Source organism: Ursus americanus, chromosome 1, assembly GCF_024610735.1.
Source record: "Ursus americanus isolate L20-20 chromosome 1, mUrsAme1.1.p, whole genome shotgun sequence".
Lineage (NCBI taxonomy): Eukaryota > Metazoa > Chordata > Mammalia > Carnivora > Ursidae > Ursus > Ursus americanus.
This window is the reverse complement of record NC_142127.1, coordinates 47,325,674-47,350,613: the sequence shown is the minus strand read 5'-3', so window position 1 is coordinate 47,350,613 and position 24,940 is coordinate 47,325,674. Positions and strand designations below refer to the sequence as shown.

General features: G+C 40.1%; 1 protein-coding gene across 1 annotated transcript in view; it reads left to right on the top strand.

Annotated features, from left to right (window-relative positions):
* Window positions 1-24,940, top strand: part of ABCB11 (ATP binding cassette subfamily B member 11) — a 77,901-nt gene that overhangs the window by 19,356 nt on the left and 33,605 nt on the right. Inside the window, exons 6-17 of the mRNA XM_087861239.1 lie at window positions 1,096-1,183; window positions 2,315-2,448; window positions 4,174-4,345; window positions 7,417-7,541; window positions 9,263-9,437; window positions 15,070-15,183; window positions 15,690-15,800; window positions 17,959-18,084; window positions 19,476-19,679; window positions 21,605-21,775; window positions 22,289-22,490; window positions 23,514-23,589. Coding sequence (XP_087717365.1) covers window positions 1,096-1,183; window positions 2,315-2,448; window positions 4,174-4,345; window positions 7,417-7,541; window positions 9,263-9,437; window positions 15,070-15,183; window positions 15,690-15,800; window positions 17,959-18,084; window positions 19,476-19,679; window positions 21,605-21,775; window positions 22,289-22,490; window positions 23,514-23,589 — 1,698 coding nt within the window. The remainder of the gene's footprint in view (window positions 1-1,095; window positions 1,184-2,314; window positions 2,449-4,173; window positions 4,346-7,416; window positions 7,542-9,262; window positions 9,438-15,069; window positions 15,184-15,689; window positions 15,801-17,958; window positions 18,085-19,475; window positions 19,680-21,604; window positions 21,776-22,288; window positions 22,491-23,513; window positions 23,590-24,940) is intronic.

Below are 24,940 nucleotides of genomic sequence, written 5' to 3'. Positions count from 1 at the left end.
AACATTTCAAGCTTGGGTCACAGAAGGAAGGCCTGACAGGAAGCAGAGAGCACTTAGGATGAGAGTATCTCTGCTGAAGACGCTGCTTTCCGGTTTCCTAAAGAAATAGACTCGCTATCATTTAAAGCATCCTCAAGGGTCAGAACTGTTACTAACCCATATGTTCATTTTCTAAGTGCAAAATTCTTTATTTCCTGAAAGCAATTTCAGACTAATCTGTGCCTCCCCTCCCTAGCCCTGCCAATCCCCCAAGGCCTGTGCCACAGTGTGGTAGTTGTGCTGAAAAAACCATCGAGCTTTCTTGCTATGCCCCACATTCTCACCTTAGAAATTGTCCCAGAGAGTGAAACCCCCTGGACCACAGTCAGCAGAAGGACTGGGCTGATAAAGTGTTTTTCTCCTTCCTTGGGATGATGACACACACATTTTTCAGTGTTACTTTGAGATGGAAAAGTTGAACAGCTGGCTCCGATTCCTGGAGGAGGTCACAGTAAAGCCTCCAGATTTATAGCACACATCTCTCTACCAGTGTCTTCACAGACCCCAGTCTGGCTTTTTAAAACCTCTCCCCAACAGCGATTTCTCCATCACTGCATAACCAGCATGAGTGAAGGGCCTTGTCAGAGCACTGGGCTGCCATCTACTGCCCCTGGCTTCCAACTGCCAGTGAGTCATTTTTGCCTGTAAAAATGAAGGTGTTAGGGGCACCTGGGTGGCTCAGTCAGTTAAGTGTCTGCCTTTGGCTCTGGTTACGATCCCGGGGTCCTGGAATCTAACCCCACATTAGGCTCCCTGCTCAGCAGGGAGACTGCTTCTTCCTCTCTCTGCCCTTCCCCCCACTCATGCTCTCTCTCTCTCTCAAATAAATAAAACCTTAAAAAAATAAAAATAAAATAAAATGAAGGGGTAGGCATCTTTGCTGGGATTGGTACCATGGGGTCTAGGTGGAGATTTGGCTGGACTGATGATAATTCTGCGTCGATAAGATGCCTCACCCGAATTTCATATTTTATCTTCCTCTGTACCCACAAATGTAATCTTTGGTAAGCTTGACCCTACTTCTGAATCTTAACATTTCCCTCCCCTCTTTTGAAGGTTGCTGGACATTGAAAGTGAAATGATCAAATTTGCCAGTTACTATGCTGGAATCGCTTTGGTAGTACTTATCACAGGATATATTCAAGTGAGTGGCGCCTCCATTTTATTTATGGATCCACATCTGGGCTCAGAGACATTACAATGAAATGCAAAGTTCACTCTTTTACTTTTAAGTTGTTCAGAAGCCCGAAGGACTACAGTTTTATTTGGAGGTGGGAGGGGGCGAGAGAATGGGGAAGGATTCTTCTCCGACGGGGAGGAAAATACAGACAGTTGTCTAGAGAGACTAGACTGAATTCCAATGCCCTGTCCTCCCCCACTCCCTCTATTTCATCTTCTAAACTCAAAAATAGGCAGTTGTGGGTGTGTTTGTAAAGGGGGTGTGGGCACCCCAGAGAAAGCCAGACGTGAGGAATTGGAGGAAAGTGAACTTTACTTTCTTTTTCTCTTTCATTGCTAAAAATCTCACCAATCTGTGTTCCAACCCCAATTCCGTGGACTGAATCTAGAGTGTAGTCTGGATTTAAACCATGGAAGGGCCTGGAATTACTTAACCGTTATTAAAGAAGAAAAATATTTCATCTTTTACCTTCTTCTGTAGAAAAAATAATGAATCCCCTCAACCCCCATTCATTCAAGAATTCCAGGAAGTCCGTGTTCATTGTAAAGAGAAATGAATCCATTTCCCCTATTCTGGTACTGAGGGTTTTAATGACAGCCTGACTTTGCTTGGTTGGGGACAGCTATCAGTAGATTCCCTGCCAATGTCATAATTTTTGTCTTCCTTTCTCTGAAAATTATTGTCCAACAGTCTGAAAACTATGCATTCATGCTTGTTGGCAGGCCTCTCAGGAGGAAAAAATACACTCAGAAGGGCCATGCAAAAATAGGGATATAAGAGCAAGAATTTCCCTTTCGTGCTGTGAGCCTTCCTTTACGCATGCGGAAAGTGAAGCTTGGTAAGGTTAGATCTACAAGTGGCAAAGCCGAATTCACACCCAAACCTTCCGGCTTCCCTGGCCACAGCCGTTCCCCTCACCCTGCTTTCAGCAGCAGCTGCCTGAGCTCACGCCGCCCTTCCCATGACTCGGCAATCTGTGAAGCACTTTCCTCTCTTCCTCAAGGCTTATGTTGAAAGTATTTTCTTCTGAAAAGAGAAGGAATGAACGAATATTTTTAACATCACAGTGCCAAACATTCCTTGCTCCATTTTCAGATATGCTTTTGGGTGATTGCTGCAGCTCGTCAGATACAGAAAATGAGAAAAATTTCCTTTAGGAAAGTAATGCGAATGGAAATAGGATGGTTCGACTGCAATTCCGTGGGAGAGCTGAATACAAGATTTTCTGAGTAAGTGGCTGGTAGGAGGTTTTAATGTTATGTGTGCGTTTTTGATCATAGAACCCTTGTTTCCAAATTAAATAACAGTTAGAAACACGTTTTCAGTTATTTTGGATGCATTTTATCTCTTAAGTTGGGATTTTACAGGTAGCATGGTTTTTTCATAGGTAACGCTTTATCCGATATGGTCATTAACAATTGAAAGCCAGGATACTACGATTTTGTTTGTAGGCCCTAGATTAAAATGTTGGAAATGAAATATTACAGAAGAGAGTTAAAAGAAGTAAGGCTATATGGCCTCCAAAAGAGAGACTGAGGGATGTCACTGCATGTGTCTACAGGGAAAAACAATGTAATTAGGATGAATTATCTTGCCTTGTCTGTTGAGACCATTTCTGCACATGAAAACAAAGACCAACAAAATCCAAAATAGTCTGAGAAAGATTCAAACTAAACAACTGGTTTTAAATCCAAAATAGTCTGAGAAAGATTCAAACTAAACAACTGGTTTTAAATCCAATTTATACCTAAAGACCATTTGGGGTCATTGATAGCCCCCTTCCCCTCCTCCTCCAGGTATTCTGAATGAGCCCTGAGTAATTAGAAGCAATTGAACCCTATTGAATTGAACTTTGGGGTCTCATGAGGTCCCATGAGAGAGTGTGTAGTATGGTGTAGAGCAAAGACTGAATGTTGGGATACTTGATTCTAGCACTCATTCTGCCCCTTCCTTACTGTGACCTTGAACAGATCCTTAAACCTTACTAGAATACAATTGTCAAATCCCTGGGTAATATCTTAGGTCCTTTTTTTGCTATTCAGTCCTAAGCCCTGTTTGCTCCATCTAAACAAGAGATTATGAGAATGTTCCTAGGAATATGAGTTTAATGTATTTATATTCAAACAGTATTCTAGAAGACTTACCGTATGCAAGCCATAAAGATAAACCACACAATTCCTGATCTCAGGGAACTTACAGCCTAGTAGGAGGGATGAAAGGTGCAAGCAAATAAATAATCAAAGCTGACATACTGATAGCTTACTGTACTCTAGGCACTGTTCTAGATACTTGACATATATTAACCAATCCTCATTACAACCCATCGAGGTAAGTTCTGTCATTATCCCCATTTTACAGATGAGGAAGCTAAGGCACAGAAAGGTTAAGTAATTTGCCTAGGAAAAGCTTGTGTTCAAATTCAGAGTCTGGCTCCAGAGTCTGTGATCTTAACCACTATTCTATCCTGCCTATAAGCAGAATGCAATAATTACATACACGTACACACACATACACAGATTCATTACATTGCTATGCAAACACACATAGGAAGTTATTACTTTTTCCTCAAGGGTTTTTATGAATTAGGTGGTGCGTGGGTTGCACCTTGAGGTTGAAAGGATTTAGCAGGTATGAAGAAGGAAAAAAGGGCTCCTCAGGACAGACCAAGAACATAAACTATAAGAAAGAAAGAGACAAATAAGATGGTTTCCGAAAAAAAAGTCTTTGTCCACATTGAATGGACACCAGTTGGGAAAGTGGGTTGAGGACAAACTTACTTGACTGTGAGGGAGGGAGAGGCTATAGTAAGTTTCTTCAAATGCAAAAGGCTATTATGTTTCCCACAGGCAATGGGGTACAGAGACGGCAGTAGAAGGGAAAGGCTGGGATTTCTCAAAAACACATTTGAATTGGCCAAATTCAGTTTTAGTGATTAAAGCCTCTCTTGTTTCTAGCGATATTAACAAAGTCAATGATGCCATTGCTGACCAAATGGCCATTTTCATTCAGCGCATGACCACAAGCATCTGTGGGTTCCTGTTGGGATTTTACCAGGGTTGGAAACTGACCTTGGTCATTATCTCTGTAAGCCCTCTCATCGGGATTGGAGCAGCCATCATTGGTCTGGTAAGAGTGTCTTCCCACTTCTCTCCAAGACATCTGCACTGAGAAACAGCCAGAAGTGTGAAACTTGACTCCTTTTTCCTGTGTACGTTTAGTCAACATTATTTATCACTGTTCTGGTTTATTTTGTTTGATTATTCCTCGGTATCAAATAACAATCCATCAATCCAGGGATTGATGGTATTCTAATAACATAAATATTATTGTATTAATAATAATAACAACTACCTTTGTTGAGCATACACTATTTTGCCAGACACTATTACAAACTTCATATGTATTAGCTCTAATCTTTACAGCAATCTTATAGAGTATTAATGCCATTTTAAACATAAGAAATGGAGGTTCAGAGAGGTAAAGAGACTTGTCTGGGACTGCACAGGTAGCGAGTGACAAAACTGGATTCAAATACAAGGGAGTCTGACTCCAAATCCCCATGCACTTTCTCATATGCCTATTGCTTCCCATGGTCTCCCAAACTCAGATGTTTTCTTCAAAAAGGCCCAACAAATGTACCCAGATCAGGAACAAACACATAAAGGAGATTTCCACATTCACAGCTGTGTTCTCTGTGCCGTCTGATCAGTTTCAGAAAGAGGTCACCTGACCCATTCCGAGCGGTATTTCCATTTCCCAGACGTGCAGGCCAAGAAAAAGTGTAGGAGTAGGAATATTGGGTCATCCCCATCAGAAAACACTCCCAAGGATTAATAAATTCTTACATCATACTTTGAGAGCAGCCACCTCAGATAGCAGCTCATGGGATCAGACACACTCATAATTCGTTGTAAATGAGAATAGAATTCAGGTGAAAAGCTGCATACGCTCACATCATTGAGCAACAGGAAACCAATCTCCATAATATTTTCTAGCAAAATATTCTTCACAATCCACTGGCTATATTACTCTAACATTTCCCAGGTGGTGGTACAGAGTGACAGTGGCAAAGAGCTCACTCCTCTCAACTGGTCACCCCCTGATTCTAGCATCTGGCTTAAGAAAGGCATATTTAGCATGTCAAAACTTTAGCTTCCTGTCTTGAAGATAAGGTCATTGTGATGACTGAAGGCATAATCCATGTTATGCACTTAGCATGGCATCGGCACAGAATTAATTGCTAAAGAGATATTTGCTTTTATTTTTTCCAATCCACCATAATGTGCAAGCTTTATGACAGTCTTTCCTCCCAAACACTTTCTAGCTTCACTCCAGGGAAGCCTAACCATCCACGGGGCATCTTTGGGGATTCTGCAAACATTTGATTCAGCTTTTTTCCCCTAAATACACTTACTCTCTTTCCTCAAACCTGTGATTAATTAATATTCGTACTCAGATGGGTCTTATGTAACATTTCAACATGGTGGACATGTAGGCTGGGTAACTTGATTTTAACAGGCTTAGAACATAGTTTCTCTTCCTATCTCAGTGCCCGTATTTCAAGTTTTTGTAAATGCGTCACCGATTTGGAATGTTGTAGCTTTGCACTGGTTTCTTCTTGAATTCAAGTCTGTGCATGTTTGTGTAAAATGATACAAGTAACTTCACTAGGCCCAATTCAGAAGCAGAACCAAAAGAAAAAAAAAAGAAGTAGGAGGGGCAATATATGACATGTTACATGTTATTGTGGGCTTTATATGCCTGTGTCTGACTTTTATATATACCATGAGAAATATGAGCAATCGTTAAATGTTTTCCAATTTACATCTTTAAACTCCTTTATCAATTTAACAGAAGTGTCCCAAGATTATTTAATGTGCATTAAATTACAAAAAAGCTATTAATATTCACAACTACTTAATTTCCTTAATACATAATTTAGAAATAAATTAGAAGAGGATTGTGGTAAAAACTGTAATGTCATTCGTAACACCTAAATTCAGATTTTCATGTTGATGAAAACAGTCCTGCTTTCCCTATTGTTGCCTTTTCTTTCTTTTTTTTTTTTTTAAGATTTTATTTATTTATTTGACAGAGAGAGAGAGAGACAGCCAGCGAGAGAGGGAACACAAGCAGGGGGAGTGGGAGAGGAAGGAGCAGGCTCCCAGTGGAGCAGGGAGTCCGATACAGGGCTCGATCGATCCCGGGCTCGATCGATCCCAGGGACCTGGGATCAGGCTCTGAGCCGAAGGCAGATGCCCAGCGACTGAGCCCCAGGCGCCCCTATTGTTGCCTTTTCAATTCACAACTCTTGTGAAGTGTGGACTTGTGACATAAATATGTTGTAACAAAATACTACATTTACTTGTTTTGTATCTTAGAATTCCATTTAAGATTTTGTTTGAGAAGAGTTCTGCTGCTAAAAGTTTGGAAAAACTTGGAAGATAAACTCCTTTAGTCTGGGTACTTATGTATTTTAGATTTCTGAGTTAGTTATCTTCTACCATATTTGCTTGTGTTCATTCTGCTACCTTCATCTGTGCCAGGGATTCCTTTGGTGATTAATTCTAATTACAACTCAATCCGAGTCCAATTTTAGAAAAAGTAACTTGTTAAATATTAAACGCAATGTCTTTTTAGTTCCTTTTGTAAAGAGCAAAGCTAGTTGAGCCCCTCCAGTTGAGTCAAATGGTGTAATATTTATCTGGAGCTTTCTCCTGTGCAATTACCTCTACAGCATCACGAGCCTCTGTATTGTCAGGACCTCTCTCCCAACTATATACTCTGACTAACCTCCAGTGTCTGTCTCTGGTGTTTGTCTGTAAATTGGGCAAAGGGCCTGTGGTCGATAGCAATGAAATGTGACATGGTTTCATTTGAAAACTGCATTAATATAATGAGTGAAACACTGTGGTTTCACAGGATGCCCTATCTGGGACTTACTCTGTGAGAAGGTTTTTGAGGTTGACTTCTAATGAAGTCATTTCGATATGCTAACAACCAAACATTCATGGATGGGGCTTAACACGGGTCAAACTTGGGCCAGATTCTTTCCTCGGTGAACACCTTTATGGTGAGAATCTAGTCTTGTATGAAACCACACCACGTACTTACTCTGCTAAATGAACCATGGAATGACGGGCTGACTTACATAATTCCCTGGTCTTCACGTTTTGTTTTCTTCTTCTGGATTTTAGAGTGTGTCCAAGTTTACTGACTATGAATTGAAGGCCTATGCCAAAGCAGGGTCGGTGGCTGATGAAGTCCTTTCGTCTGTGCGAACAGTGGCTGCTTTTGGTGGTGAGAAAAAAGAGGTGGAAAGGTCGGTTTATTGAAATGTCTGCCACTTTCCTGAATTTCGTCATTTGGCGTATTACCCGGAATCTTTCCTATTTTGTACAAAGTGGCAGATTTGCCTTGGTCTGTTCACCCTGAGAGCTTTTGTTCAAGAGGTAACTGAGAGTAATTAGCTGGGCAAAGCACTCCAAGGACCCCAAGCCTTTAGCTGTGTGTTTTGAAAACGTTGTAGTGGAGATTTTTAGAATGCTATCTTGGGGTAGGGATTTATTTCACTCCGGAGACGTGTATGTACGCACGTTATACTCCCTGGTCCGTGACGCTGTTTGCTACATGATCTCAAATGCAGTTCAACACATTTTTTATTCAGTATCTTTTATGCAGCTACACATGGTCTTTATAAAGTCTGATAAAATTTCCACTTAATCAAACAAAATTTAGCATTGGGTATATTACAGACCATCTCTAGGAGATTAATTCTTAATGAGAATAAAAAACCTAAATGATTCAAACAACACAGTTGTCAAGAATTTGATTTTGTTTATTCTTCCTCTTATCTAGTATTTATGAAGTGCTTACCATGTGCCAGGTATGATTTTATAAAATAGCCACCAATTTAATTCAACTCTTATGTCATTCTCAATTGTTACCAAATAAAAAAGAGAATAGAATTTACAATCTCTAATTATTCTCTTTTCCTTTTTTTTTTTTTTTTTTGTTTTGCTTCTTTTGGTTTATAGAGTGAACTTACCTAGTTTCTCACAAAAAAATTTCAGTGGCATTCTATTCCCACCATAAGAGATATTCATTATTGTTACTAATAGCAGCTTTTTTTTAATAATAATTTTTCTTATGTTATGTTAGTCACCATACAGTACATCCTTAGTTTTTGATGTAGTGTTCCATGATTCATTATTTGCATATAACACCCAGTGCACCATGCAGTACGTGCCCTCCTTAATACCCATCACCGGCCTATCCCAATCCCCCCCCCAAAGCCCTCAGTTTGTTTCCCAGAGTCCATAGTAGCTTTGTAAATGTTTTGAAAATGGTAACAAACAAAAAATAGCCCTTCACTTTGTCCTGCCAAATATTAAAAGTTCTTCATGAATTTATTTTTTGGAACGAAGGAAGGCAGTTACAGAATGTCTGAGCTTTAAGACAATGCCAGTTATTAATGGCGAGGTCATGGAATCACTGCAGCCTAGTGCTTGGATTGAATTTCTACATAGTTATCCATGTCCCATGGCTGTGAACCTGACAGGTTATGTTACAACATAGCATTCTTGGTCATGGGGCAGAGGGGTGGGTGTGTGGGGACGAGTTGGTGCAAACACCGGTTTCAAACGTGGGGGAAAACTGTTGCATCATTTTCGGATAGAAAGCATGCCATGTGATTGCTAAAAACGATTCAAGCACACGTAGTACTGGATCCCTCGTGTCCAAACGTTTGTGTTGAAAATTCTTTTCTGTTGGGGTAAAGTTCTCACTTTTCTCACACTGTTCTTATCCGAGAAGTGATCAGCCATGAGGTTTGATTAGGCATCGTTCCTTCAACACATTTCGTTGCCAGATTGAAACAAGCTAAATAACTACACGGAAGTTTGTCATTTTCTTTCCCGAAAGCTGCTGTGTGTCTGGGGTGATTTTATGACCATTGAGTAAAAGCACTGCATTGCGGCTGATTTAAACATTCTAACTGGAGCTGCTGCGGCTGACGTAGACACAAATGCTCTCTCTTCACAGGTACGAGAAAAACCTTGTGTTTGCCCAGCGTTGGGGAATTAGAAAAGGGATCGTGATGGGATTCTTTACTGGATTCATGTGGTGTCTCATCTTCTTCTGTTATGCCTTGGCCTTCTGGTATGGCTCCAAACTTGTCCTAGAAGATGGAGAATACACGGCGGGAACCCTTGTCCAGGTACTTTGGTCTTAATGACCTAGATATAACATTTCCTGCTGGAATCTGGGAAAAGCCTACAGTCAAGGCATTTTGTTTATTCCTTTAGTGTCTGAGGGAGGAGAGCGTCAGTGATATGATGGAGTCCATCTGCAGAAACAAGCAATACCTACACATTTTATAGTAAAGGAACACTGAGCATTTGAATTGATGAGACCAGCGATTTAATGATCTTCACTTAACTGAAGATTTTATAGCTGTCAAACAATGATTTTCTGACTGAGTCCAAAAGATAATATGCCATGAAAATGGGAAGTCAGTGATCTCTCAGCTAAAAATTAACAGCTCATGTAGTTAAGCTTAATAATAGTACAAGATATGTGCTAATGGACATATTTGTAAAACATAATGAGTTACTAAAATACCAAGCCAATAATATCCTCAACGGAACAGGTAATACGACTGACCATATTTTATTGTTCACTTGTGCTATAGCCATGCAAGCACGAATGCCGTGGCCACTTTCATTTTCAGCATTTTTTCCATTGTTCTTTCAAGTATTGTTGAGCGTCTGCTATGTGCCAGACCCGTACAAAGCACAGAGGATTCAAGAGTGAGCCAAAGAAATGTGATCTTTTCCTGATGTGATTTATAGATCAGTGGGGAAGAGAGGCAATAATTAAACAACCGCATCAATACCTAATGACAGATGAAAACACGTGCTGTAGAAGACAGGGAATGTTAGCAGTGAATGGCAGGGTAACCGGGTGTGGCTAGGGTCAGAGAAAACTCTTCCTCCTGCTCACGAACCCAACGTCTTTCCTCCTTAGCTTACATCTGGACTCTTGTCATTGTTCTGATGCTCAGCTGAACGGCACCTCCCCAGTAAGGCCTCCCATGCTCATTCAATCTTTTATTCTCCTGTATGGCTTGAACTTTCCCTTCAGAGCCCTTGAATGAAACTGAACACGTGGGTTTGTTTACATTGGTTCCCACCCCTTCCTGTTCTCACACAGGAGGCCATGGAGGTAAAACATGAAATACATGTTTCATTTGGCCTAGTAATTAATTAAGTACATTCATCTTTTTTAAGATTTTATTTATTTATTTATTTATTTATTTATTTATTTATTTATTTGAGAGAGAGAGAAAGAGAGAGCATGCACGAATAAGTGGTGGGAGGGGTAAAGGGAGAGGGAGAGATTGAGAATCTCAAGCAGACCCCATGCTGAGAGCAGAGCCTGATGCAGGGCTCCATCTCACAGCCCTGAGATCATGACCTGAGCTGAAATCAGGAGTTGGATGCTTAACTGACAGAGCCACCCAGGCGTCCCATAATTAAGTATATTAATTTTAAAAGCATGGAGATGAGAAGCAGTTTCATATAAGATTCTTAAATAAAATATTTTGGCTCAAGATTCTAGGTGAGACAGGTACCAATTAAACAATGAAAAATGCCGAAATCTTATATACTAGAAATTTGCTAGCTGATAGCTTATAATGTGAGGTCTGCTGCTTTAATATTAACACATTTCTAGGGAAAGTTGAATGGAATTTTATTTACAAATAGAAATGATTATCAGAGGTCAAACCATAGTCAATCTAAGCTACTAACTTCATTTCATTAACAGCTTGATGATACACAAAGAACAACTTTTTAAAATTCAGTTCGTCTGGGATGCCTGGGTGGCTCAGTTGGTTAAGCCTCTGTCTTCAGCTCAGGGTCCTGGGATCAAGTTCCACACCAGGCTCCTTGCTCAGTGAGGAGCTTGTTTCTGCCTCTGCCTGCTGTTCTCCCTGCTTGTGTGCTCACTTTCTCCCTCTCTCTCTCTGACAAATAAATAAAACTTTTAAAATAAAATAAAATTCAGTTCTTCTTTGCAAGATAAACAACTGGCATCATTTGAACTTTGTTCTAAAACATTAAATATGGTAAGACATGTTAAAGTGTCTTTTGAACCTTAAAGGGATAGTATAGATGGCAAATGTTGCTGTTATTGTAATTTGAGCACTTTCTTAACAGCTCTAATATAGCTTTGCACATATGAAAAACCAGTGAAAGTACCGCAGGTCGGAAACCTGACTATGAAGTCCCTCATCTTTGTTGGTCTAATGACTCTTAAGAACTTTCGACATTTACCAATTGACTTCAGTCCCAGATGCTTATATCTGATCGTTCTGCAGAAAAACATGTGTTGAGAAAAGACATCCTTCCTTGCATTCCAGGCCTGCAAAGAGAGGACAGAGGTATGCCCAAATAACAGTTCAGAGGGAAAAATGAATTGCTAAATTGAAAATTAAATAATACACAATTCCAGTTGAAAACACTGAATTTAAAAACCCCTTGGTTACTCTCTCTAGCAGGAATCCAATTTTATGGTTCTGTTAAAAGGTAAATTGAGGCATACCACAATTTTTAAGAGATTATTTAAGCAAATATAATTCCAATCAGGCAGCACCAAGCCAGAAGTGATGAGAAGCCACTCTCTACCCACGGGAGCAGAGGAGAGAATTTTATAGAGAAAAGGCAGAAGCAAAGCAAAAAAAATTACTTAATTGGCTCTGGCTTAAGCAGCTGCCTTGCCTGGGGAAGTGTAATTGATCATTTGTCATTGGTTGCCCTTAGGTTTTTGATGTCTTAACCTTGAGACATTTGCGCTTAGGGTTTGGTTTGCTCATGCAGGCTACTAAGGCATTAAATCCACCTCAGCCTGATGTCCTCCTTGTTTAACTAAGTTGACAGTCCTCAGCTTCAAGTGTCCACTCTTGTCTATACCTTCAGTAAGTAATTTGGCTGAGACAGTACTTACTATGTGCAGATGTGACATACTATGTGTTTCTAACATTTTAATAATCGATTATTAACCTTACCTCTGCCTCCTAAATGCCTTCCTGCAAGCCTCTGCTTACACCTTAAGAAATATCCCTTTGAAAAAATGAGAGACCTCCATTAACAGTATAATCACTGATAGCTCTCTCTCTTTTTCTCTCTGTCTGTCTCTCTCTCTCCCCCTCCCTTCCTGCATCCCTCCATCTCTCTTTCACTCATGTGTGCAGACACATTTTTGTTCATTCTTCTGAGTTACAATCTACGAAGTCTGAGTATACATGAGCTGAGTTGAGTGTTATTAATCCACTAAAGTAATTAACAATTAGGTTAAGTGAATATATTTTTGATGAACAAAATCATTATTGGCTACATGGTAATTGAGCATACATGGTAAGTGGTTCACATAAATGACTGTGATTGGTATCTCTCGTACACAGACAAAAACAAACTCTGTGATCTATTAGGAGTATAAGGTATCGAACACTAAGTGACATATTTCATATAAATACCATATGTCATATCAAAACTTCATTCTGTACTGATGTCATTGTACTGCCACTTAAACATGAAATGGAGCCATGAGGTTGAAAAATATGTTTTGAGGGGCATGGAGTGGGATATAAACTCACATGTCTGTGCCTCCAGGGCCTGACTCATTAATCACCATTTTCCTGCCTCTGGATCTGCCTTCCAAGGAGCCACCAATCCCCTTTCCCCAGCACAGCACACCCATAGATAGATTGTTCCCCAGTGGTCTCCCTTGCCTTTCCTCTTCCCACACTCCATGGGGCTAGAGTACAATGTTTGGGTTGGGCAATGCTGGTCTGTTGGGATGGGCGCTAGCCATTGTGATGATATTAGGTACATGTCTCTGTCCTGTCCCACTCACTCTTTCCCTAAGTACCCTGAGGGAGACATTTGCAAAGCCAGGCTGAGCAAGGTTTGACTACAAACCTCAGCATAGGCCCCTGGTGATTCAATCTACAATCTAGAGCAAGGGTCAGCAAACTATGGCCCACCAGCCAAATCCAGCCTGATGCCTGTTTTTGTAAATAAAGTTTTATTAGAACACAACCACAACTATTTGTTCACTATAGTCTGTGGCTGCTTTTATAGTACATTGCAGGGTTGTGTAATTGCTTTGGAGCCCATAAGGCCTAAAAAGCCTAAAATATATACTATCTGGCATATTATAGAAAATGTTTGCTGACCTCTGATCTAGGACATGTGGAAGGCTTCCTTTGCTCAGTTGGGAAGACCTCTGATAAAGTTGGTCTTAACCCAATTTAGAGAAGTACTGTTCTGTCTATTCACTGTATCACTTCCTAAGTGTGGAATCTTGCTTCTTTCAACACCACTATTATTTATGTGGCTAACACTGGATTAATCACCTTTAAACTAATTATTTCTCTTAATGCTCATAAAAGTCCCATGAGGTATATGCTATTAGTACGCTTGTGTGACAGATAAAGAAATTGGGGCTTGAAAAATGAAGTAATGTGTCCATGGGAGGAACTATCTGCTGTAATTAAGAAAAAGGAACGAGAAAGATGAAAACAGAATGTTGGTCCCACACATGGAGTAGGGAATTCAGGGAGAAGGCACGAGGGGGCTGGTGCACATCATCATGATATGTGGAATGGAGGTTAAGAGAGGAATGCAGGTAGCTGGGAGGCTCTGAGGAGTCTCATGGTCCAGACAGAAGACTAAAAGAAAGCGGGGAAGCCATCCCAGACTAGGTTCATTTGACTGCCTGAGGAAGACGCATTTCAGGCAGCAGTCAGTCTTCAGCTCAGCAAGTAACTCCTGTGTCTGACGGATGGTGGCCAATGAAACATCCTCCATGAGGATCATGTGACCGGCACCCATTTGGTCAAAAGGAGTCTTATGCTCCTCCTAGAGGCATGGGACCAATTGTCTCATTGCTTCTTCCTTTATAAACAGCACTGATAAACACGGAGTGCTATTGGTAGGGACATCTGCTCGTGATCAAGTTGCCTTCCCCTAACTTAAGGCAATGACTGGGTTGGTGAGTTAAAGGACAGCTTCCTCAGCATAGCCCAGGAACCTGGCCATACCCACTGCATGCCACCAGCAGCAGATGGGCCTGTTTGCGAGACGGAACGCCAGTTGGGATCCTGGGTTCAAATACTGCTCTACCACTTAATACATGTTGTAATGTAGGATAAGTTAGGGAACCTTCATTCTCCTTGGTTTTCTCTTCTGTTGTATGGATTAAATGAAGTAATACAGCTTAAAGCACTTACAGATAGACATTAGTAAAAGTAGTAGTAGCAGTAGTAGCAGTAGTTATCCTAGTAATAGTCTACTAGTAGCAGTAATATAGCAGTAGTAGCAAACCTACGTTGCATGTACTTATCTCTAGGACAATCAAGCTGATCATGCTGTCTTTATTGCTTTAACCAGAAACCATATAAGCCTGTTTATATTACAAACGCAATTATCGTATCACCATTCTAACTCACTTTGTGTCTATATGCTGCCTTGCTTAGACCTCTTACTCGTTTCAAGATATGTTCTTCTTTGTAGAATAGGGTTCTACACTCCTATAGTGTAGTGTTTTACACATGGATGTTCAGTTAAATGTAATGTAGTCTTTAAAACCATAACAATAGAAAAATTGGAAATACTTTGCAGAACAAAAACTATTCCAGGTGTTTCTAAAGAGCGATTTAGCTTTCAAACTCCCATGGAAGAATATTTCTGAGAAATATCTGAGCTCACATGGGTAGCCCAAATGATGGCACTATTTACCAATTGACAAAAGCACATGAAAACTATGTTTATCTCTTTTCATTTCAGATTTTCCTCAGTATTCTATTAGGAGCTTTAAATCTTGGCAATGCATCTTCTTGTCTGGAAGCCTTTGCAACTGGGCGTGCAGCGGCCACCAGCATTTTTCAGACAATAGACCGGGTATGTGAAAGCCAAATTAAAGGCCAGGAGCAGGTTGGGGGTGGGGAGAAAAATGAAGTTCTGAGGAATTTACCCTCAATGTTAAGGAAAATGAGGGCTTATCGCAATACCCTTAATTTAGCAATACTTAATATGGACTGTCATGAGCCAGACCCATACTAAGTTGGGACTGAGAGAGTGAAATAGAAGAAGAATAAGGCCCTTGCTCTCCTATCATACTGGAAAACATGCAATAAAGAAGTAAGCACATTTATGGATCTGGTCTTATATATAGTATATATCAGTATATACTAATACTATTCATACCTACTAATATAACATCTCATATTAATATCTCAGTAAATGTTAGTATTATTACTATTATTAGTAAATATTTAATATGGAAGCAACTTTGGTGCAGTGTTTTACCTGGCTATTTTTCTGTTTTATGAGTAAATTCAAACCAAGATGGACAATAAATGCATATATATTCATTGTTGCTATATTCCTTTTATATTCTACTCCAGAAACCCATCATTGACTGCATGTCAGAGGATGGTTACAAGTTGGATCGAATTAAAGGTGAAATCGAATTCCATAATGTGACCTTCCACTATCCTTCCAGACCAGACGTGAAGGTAAGTGTTCATCTTTTCCCCAGGAATGACGGCATTTTTCTTCTTTGATGATTCATATCCAGGGCCACGAGTTACTTGTTTTTCTGAAGCATGACAGTTTCCAGGAAGAAGGAACAGAAGCACGTTTCTCTGGAAGTGCCTTTAGGCATCATGTCATTTCTAAGGCAACACGTCACATTCCTTTGCAGTAACGACAGCGTGCAAATCCCTCTGGTGGGGACACAGTCTGGCAGCCCATTCAGGTTAGGTCAGGCTAAGTATGATCCTCTGCTGAAATGAGTGGCAGGGCCTGTCATTGTAAGCATAAGCTAAATAAATTGCAAGGCCATCAGAACAATCCAGAAGTACAGGTGCAAACGGTGGAACACTGAGTGGGGAGAGTACGTCTGGCAAAGAAAACTGTTGCCTTTGTAGTTTTTCACTTCCTATCTGTAAGGTCACGAGGGTCACAAGATCCGTCTTTGGAAGAAAGGTAATCTCGTGACCTCATGCTCACGTGTCTTGTGCTGGGTGATCGCCCAGGGCACGTGAGGAAGGAAATTTAGTTTTCCTGCACCTACAGAGCAGGTGTTTTTAAAGGCAATTTACTCTATAGGAAAATTAGGATCTACTCCCTTGAATAGGTTGACTTTGAAATGAGACTTTTTCCTAATTTTTAACAGAATACCTCTAGCCACCCTTTCTTAATAATATTTCTATGATGGGAACTAAATCCCATGCAACTTATTTCTGATACTACATACCTAAAATGTAGGTAAGCACATACATACACACGCACACAAACACACATACATTAAGCACACACACACACATATATATGTATATAAAACATAGGTACCTATATATTCTGATTAAATTGCTGGAGCATATTTTCTATTAGTTACATATCACCTATGTATGGAAACATTAAATGTCACAACGTATGTCAAAGTACCTTGTGAAAGATAAACCACAAGGTCGTACTCAGAAAAGATTTTTTAATGGATGGCTAAAAACTTGCTTTAGAATATCTGTTCAGAACAAGCTTGTAACAGCTGTTTCATAAATCCCAGTTGAATTAAAACACATTTATTTCATTTCTGTTTTATCCTCTATTCCCAACACCAGTAGTTTGTTTTCATAAAATCTTCATCCTTACACCTGTATGTCCTTAGCCCTGCTGGGTGCCGCACTGTACTGGGCTGTAATGAGAAAAAGCACATACAACGCCTGCCCGCCCTCGGGGAGATTACAGTCCAGTAAGTGAAAGTCTGTTTGCAAGCCTGACTCTCCAGTGTGAAATGAAAGATATGTGAGATTTTGTCACCTAAAGGACCCTACACCACCTTGACATGATAAGTATAAAAATCACCACTGAATTGGTGAAAATATCCAACAGATGCTTATGAATTAGATTCCTGTTCTTCCCTTTCTAGACTTAGCAGCAGTTAGCCTCTACCTTTAACAGGGCTTTAAACTTAACAAACACACCACAAACATTTGTTAGGGAAAGTTTTTCAGATGATATGTTCACACACAATACAAATGTATGACATCTTAAAATTTGTAAATTATTATTAATCCATGATCAGTAAATTAGTATTATATTTCAAACTTAATGGCTTTCTTTCCTTAACTAATTGGGATAGCCTCCTTGAGGCATCCTAGTATATCCGACGTGTTTTATTTGTTTTTTTAAAGATTTTATTTATTTATTTGTCAGAGAAAGAGAGAGAGAGCACAAGCAGGGGAGCTGCAGGCAGAGGGAGAAGCAGGCTCCCTGCTGAGCAGGGAGCCCGATGTGGGACTTGATCCCAGGACCCTGGGCTCATGACCTGAGCTGAAGGCAGATGCTTAACCGACTGAGCCACCCTGGCGTCCCTATCAGAAGTGTTTTAAATGTGGATTCTGGAACATACGTTTATAAGTTGGCATGGTTTATTTACTTCAACAGTGTTACCACACATCATTTTCTTTCTTGGGTGCCACTATCAGTTTGTTAACGAGTAATGTGCTAAATGCTAAAACGTCATCGTAGGCACTGTTGACTAATTTTCTGATTATTGATGGATATTGATAGGCGGCATAAGTAAACCCGTATAGAGTATCCTCACAAAGCATCCTAACTTACAATCTAATTGCTGACAATCTGAACATTGTTCTTTTCTTTTCTCTACAGATTTTAAATAACCTCAGCATGGTCATTAAATCAGGGGAAATGACTGCTGTGGTAGGAGCCAGTGGATCTGGGAAGAGCACAGCCCTGCAGCTTATCCAGCGTTTCTATGACCCCAGTGAAGGCATGGTGTGTGTCTTCCAGAAACCTCTCAATACATGGGGATGGGAGAGTGCAAATGGAGATACGCTGGTCAAACACAAACGCCTAGCATACACTGAGACCGTCCTGACATGCAGAGCTTACTTACTGGGTGTTTGACTGAATTGACTGGACTGATTCCCTACACAGTGGTTGTGTTCAATGAATGACCAGCCCGTTCGCTCAGTGATGTAACTAAATGTGCACACACACTCAAAATGCTATTGTTACCTCTTCAGTGAACTCACATTTCCGTTTCCTTCTTTGTATTGTAACAAACTCATTATTGTCTCTTCAAGTTTTCCAAATGCTAATTAGTAGGAAAGTTTGCATGGCTGGAATGAACAGATTGATTGATGACTGCTTTGAAAATTTAGGTTTTAAAGAAAAATCATATAACTTCACAACTACTTCGTCTCTTTTCTCCTTGTGTTTATTTGCCTACAAACATAGACCTAAACTAAGAAAATAAATATCTGTAATTGCAATTTGTTTATCACATTTGTCTATCACATTTGTCAAGCACTCTATGGAAATGATTACTTATTTTCAAAATGAGCCCCAACGTGTATATACTCATTTTATAAATAAGGAAGCAGAGTCAGAGAGATTGAGACTTGACCCGATTTGAACCCAGGTCTGTTAGATGCCAAAGGCTCTGCTCTTTCCACACTCTCAAAGTCATTCTTGTCAACATTTCCTTGATGCCTTGAGATAGAATCATCTGAGTACGTATCAAGTGGCTTCAGCGCAAGGCGTTCCCTGTCATGGGTGCATTGTTACACTGACATGACAAACATAATGGAATTTTTCTTTGATGTGAACAGTGCATCCTACAGGCATTCTTTGCTACATACCAACTATACTCTGAATACATAGAAATCATGGTCTCTTGATGTAAGATTTTTACTTTTTTGCTAATAATGATTTTTGCTTATCCCACCTACAGTTTCAATTACTTTTGAACAGCAAAGTGCTATTTGATGAATCTGGCCAGAAAGTAAGATTTACTGTAAAGCATGCCTACAAGATAGGGACCATTTCTTATTTTCTTTGTAGCTTTTGAAGCCCATTTTAGGTCACAAGTCAAAAGGTAATAAAAATATACAAAGTATGGTGAATAACTGACTTGACTCTATTGAAAAATTAAAATTTTTCCATTCCCGGGCGAATCGTGTTACATTAAATGTGTTTTTACAATGAATTGTTCTATAGCTAGACTTGATTTCAACTCTATATTTTCACTCCTATATAAATAACCTCATTGTAAGAGGAATTTTTCTGTTATAATCTTGCGGGTCTCTATTATTTCTCCCCATAGGTCAAGTACAACATAACATTTTGGTTCAGAGATGTGACGTTGTGCTTATGTTCTCTAGGTGACTTTGGATGGCCACGACATTCGCTCTCTTAACATTCAGTGGCTTCGAGCTCAGATTGGGATAGTGGAGCAAGAGCCCGTTCTGTTCTCCACCACCATTGCAGAGAACATTCGCTATGGCAGAGAGGATGCAACGATGGAAGATATAGTTCGAGCTGCCAAGGCAGCCAATGCCTACAATTTCATCATGGACCTGCCACAGGTACCCCTAGCCTCTATTCCAGGGAGGGAACCCAGAAGTTGTAAAAGGAAAAAGAAAAAGTTACAAAAAACTATACATTTCTTTCCATTTGAATCCCAAATCATTGAATTCTTAATACCATGTTCGGTTTTGTTCCTGAAAAGGTACCACGAGTTTTCCCCTTTGCCTGAAAGCATAATGTTGATATATTAAAAATCTACCAAACAGGAACTTTCTTCTAAAAGCTCTCTTTGACAGAGGCACAGTCCCCTTACTCCATCTGTTAAGCATTTGTCCAAGCAGTTGATAAATTTGTTATGTGGCAATGACTTACACAATGCTCAGTGATGCCTACCAATGTCATTGTTCTTTCATTTTCTGTGCTTAGGCAGCTAATACTGTGGCCTCCATACTGTATCTCGCATATTCAAAAATTCCTCATTTATCTTCATTTTAAACAGCAGTGATGACAAAACCAACTCTGTATTATCATACTTATAGGTTTTTTGTAGCCAATGGTCTGCTAAGTCGAAGAAGAGCTATTACTACCAGTTAACATTTATATAGTGCCTCCTACTGACCAGACACTGTTCTAAGCACTTTACATCTCACTTAACCCTCACGACCATCTGTTGACAGCTACTGTTATTATTTCCATCTGTAAAGAGAGAACCAAGTTTCCAGTAGGTCAAATAACTTGCTCAAGGCAGGAGAGTGAACCTTCACACCCAGGTGGCCTGGCTCCAGAGTCTGTGCTCGAGATCATTTCCTGTTCAGGTTTCTAGATTACCTGTGTGAATAGGATTGCAGCTGTGAGTATGCTATAGTCCAGTGGTAAAGAGAATAAGGCTTTGGAAGCAGACTGCCTCCGTGCAAATCCCAGCTTCTCCTTTGCAAACTTTATAAACTTGGGCAAGTTACTTTAGGCCCTTACACCCCAGCATTTCCTTACCCATTGATTGAGGAGAACAGCAGTACCTGCCTCGTTGAGCATCTGCGAGAACGAATGAGGCGATATGTGTAAAGAGCTCAACTTTATGCTTTATACATGGTAAGTGCTCAACTCATGTTGGCTAAGAATAAACAAGACAAGAGCCTGACATCATTGTGAGGTTCCAATATAACGCTAGACATGAAAGATACTCAGGAACTTTTTGCTGTCAATGGTAATGGTTGTACAGCTAGTTTGATCTTTCATTTGCAGTATAGAGACAGCTTAATATTGTGTTTTCCTGTGTTGCTTAGCTAGAGGAAAGAGGGAAGAATTTGATAGATGCTTTAAAATGGGTTTTCAGGAACCTGATCAACTTTTATTTTGGTGGAAACATTTTTTTTTTTAAGTAGGCTCCACACCCAGTGTGGTACCCAACACAGAGTTTGAACTCAGGACCCTGAGATCAAGACCTGAGCTGAGATCAAGAGTCAGATGCTTAACCAACTGAGCCACCCAGGTGCCCCTACTTTGGTGAAAACATTTGATTTTGAAGTTGAGCTAAAGAGAAACATTTATACAACCCAGTGAACCTGGGAATGAAAGAATAAATCAATTTCTTTTTTTTTTCTAAAGATTTTATTTGTTTATTTGGCAAAGAGAGAGAGAGCACAAGCAGGGGGAGCAGCAGAGAGAGAGGGAGAAGCAGGATCCCCACTGATCCGGGAGCCTGATGTGGGGCTCGATCCCAGGACCCTGGGATCATGACCTGAGCTGAAGGCAGACGCTTAACCAACTGAGCCACCCAGGTGCCCCAAGAATAAATCAGTTTCTTTATCTTACACACAAATATCGATCTGGCAATAATCTGTTTCAGGAAAGGGTATTTCTTTCAGTGAAATTTGGGCCTGTGAAAATTCATGCTTGAGAAGGATGCCAGAGAGGATCTTGTAATGATCACTTCCAGGAGCCATCAAATTATTCGTCTTCATTACCGGTGTCACCTTCTTCCTAGCAATTTGACACTCTTGTTGGAGAAGGAGGAGGCCAGATGAGTGGTGGCCAGAAACAAAGAGTAGCCATTGCCAGAGCGCTTGTCCGAAACCCCAAGATCCTGCTTTTGGACATGGCCACCTCGGCACTGGACAATGAGAGTGAAGCCATGGTGCAAGAGGCACTGAGTAAGGTTTGTTGAAAGTCTGAGTTCATTTTACAAGACCATGTGGAAATGTGCTGTAGGAAGTGCAGCTTGCTGAGAGAGGAGGCATGGGGGGAAGGACGGGATGGAGAGGGGGAGGGAAAGAGAAGGACTACATGGGTCAGTGTCTCCAGTCCGACTATTTAGAAAATACTGACTGACTAGAATGTTCCTCACAGTTGAATAGAAGTCAGTATGGCTTCCTTCCAAAAGCTACAAATGCAAAATTTTAAATTTTATTAAATCTAACTTATAAAATGTGATTTCAAAAATTTCCATTTTGATTTTAGCTGTTCATTAAGAGCAGCAATTAGACCAACGTGTGGGATGTTCACGGCCTTGATAAAGTACGTTGGCCTTTTCTAATACCTGCAGAGCGCCTATTTGAGGATTTTCCCAAGGACCCAGGCTCTGACTCTCTTGTGGGTTCTGAGACCATCTGGATGTCAATGTCAGCTCTGTCTTACTGTTTGGTTAATGGTGCACTGTCCATTCTTGCAGATTCAGAAGGGACATACGATCATTTCGGTTGCTCATCGCCTGTCCACAGTCAGAGCTGCAGATGTCATTATCGGTTTTGAACATGGCACAGCAGTGGAAAGAGGCACCCATGAGGAACTGTTGGAGAGGAAAGGAGTTTACTTCACTCTAGTGACTTTGCAGAGTCAAGGCGATCAGGCTGCTAACGTCGAAGGCATAAAGGGCAAGTGTCTTTCCCGTTGCACTCGTACATTCTATAAAGCATTATGTTTGTTAGCTCTCATAGTTTCATGGATTCCTGTCCATTTTAATATACACTGTCTTGTTTGTTCTCCCCAAAGCGCTTGGAGGCATTATACAGATGATAAGAGAAAGAACAAGCGCTCAGGGGGTTCGGTTACTTGGTCGAGTCGGAGAGCTGAAACCCAGGTTTTGTGGGGAAGACGATTTTAATTCCATCCCGCTCGTTCCCACCTCCCCGCTTTGCAAATAGGAGAGCTGTCCTAGAGTGTCCTGCACACAGTAGGACTTCTATTCTTACTGTTGAGTAAATTAATCAATGACTAAACACTGCAACGCTTATTTTCATTAAAGCAGACAGACACATCAGGCCCCAGTGCATCCTTTTTTTTTTTAATTCTGAATTTTCAGATTTGATAACTTACCCCAACTTACACTAACCAACCACTCTACCATACCACATACCGGTTTGCGAGCTCCACCGGGTAAAACTACTGTGTATATTTAACACAGGCGATTTCTCCTGAAAAGACTTTCTTTTTTTTTTTTTTTTATTTGGGGAATCTACCATAGAAATGACCTCTAGTGGGTTTCCCTTCAGTTTTTTTTTTTTTTTTATGATTCATGCTATCAGATATCTATTCGTTGGAGGTAACACATGGGGTATCACACAGTTCAAAAGATTTAATCCTGCTACTTTTTACATTTATGTATTTATGTGTTTATTTATTTAAGTAATCTCTACGCCCAATGTGGGGCTGGAACTCACGACCCCATGTCCCAGAGTTGCATGCTGTTTGGACTGATCCAGCCAGGCTCTCCCTGCTGAGTGTTTTGACATTTTTTTGTTAGAATGTGCTGGATAAGTGCTAAGTTTCATTTGTCACAAGAAAGTTAATAGAATGTTTTAGCATCAGACGTAATAATGATAGACGTAAGAAGTTTTCTTTTGAGATGTTTCTCCTTATTGTGCACACTAAGGAATCGTTTATGTTGTGTTGAATAGGACAAGATGAAACTGATGGGACCTCACTTGACAGCAAACAGACCTTTTGCAGAGGAGGCTACCAGGCTAGTTTAAGGTAAGTGGAAGCCATGGGGCAGATTTTAAGGTTTTACAGTATTCTTAGGAGCTGTCTGCACCTGTGATCCTCGGGCAGTATCTCAGGTACAACCAGGAGAGCCTTGAGCATCACCCCACGTTTCATGTAATATGAACATGCAGATGAATCCTTGGTTGCTATATTGACATTTCTGTTGCTAGTTCATGGAGATTTTTTGTTTAACTTTGGCTTCTTATCTTATTATGGGTAGGGTCATGATAGAGATGCTTTATAATTAGGGGCGCCTGGGTGGCACAGCAGTTGAGCGTCTGCCTTCGGCTCAGGGCGTGATCCCGCGTTGTGGGATCGAGCCCCACGTCAGGCTCCTCTGCTGGGAGCCTGCTTCTTCCTCTCCCGCTCCCCCTGACTGTGTTCCCTCTCTCGCTGGCTGTCTCTATCTCTATCGAATAAATAAATAAAATCTTAAAAAAAAAAAAAGAGATGCTTTATAATTAAAATCTTGTTAATCGATCTTAGAACGGGTATTTTAAAAATCTGTTTGGTCTTGTCCCTGAGATCTAACCATGGTACAAAGCATTGTTTTACATGGAGGTGAAGTTCATGGCTTTAGGTCCATTTTTTCACCTACTGAGCTGCAATGGAATTACAAATATTTCTGCTTCCAAAGTGACCCATCTGAATTCACATCATTCCTTAACTAAATGAAATAAAATATGTATTTTTTAGCATTTGAGAAGAATTTCCTTAAACCCCAGCTATTTATTTATTTATTTATTTGGTGGATGAATATGGGGTATTGACTTTCAAACATATTTTTGGAATATACTATCAGCCAGACTGTAAGTTTTAGTCTTTCATCTTGACTTAAGAGTTTCAGTAAAATAGTTCCTTTAATGTTAAAACTCTGCGCATTAAGAATTCTGCCCAAAAGTATCTGTCTCTCTTCATGAAAATATTACTTTTTTCCCCCTAAATTAGGAGGCTGTTCGTAAACAATGGGAGACAGCAGATTTCCTTAACTGTTGACTTTACTGTCTCTAGGGTATTTAATTCAAGGCTGCACTCAGGGCAAAGTCTCAGTTATAAGACTTGCCTTTTCAAGGTAGTACATTGCTTGTTGAAAACTGGTTTAAAGAGGCTTAAAATAAAACATTTAAGTAACAACTCCAAGTAATTCCAACACAGATTTTTAATATTCAAAGAATAATGGATAGAGTTGTTGAATCACTATTTCGCACACCTGAAACGAATGTAACATTGTATATCAACTATACTCAAAAAAAAAAAAAAAAGAATGGTTCACTGAGCTTATGCTTAGGGCTGTTATTTTTCCTTTTGAGAATAAGTCTATCCGTAGAAATTTTAAGAA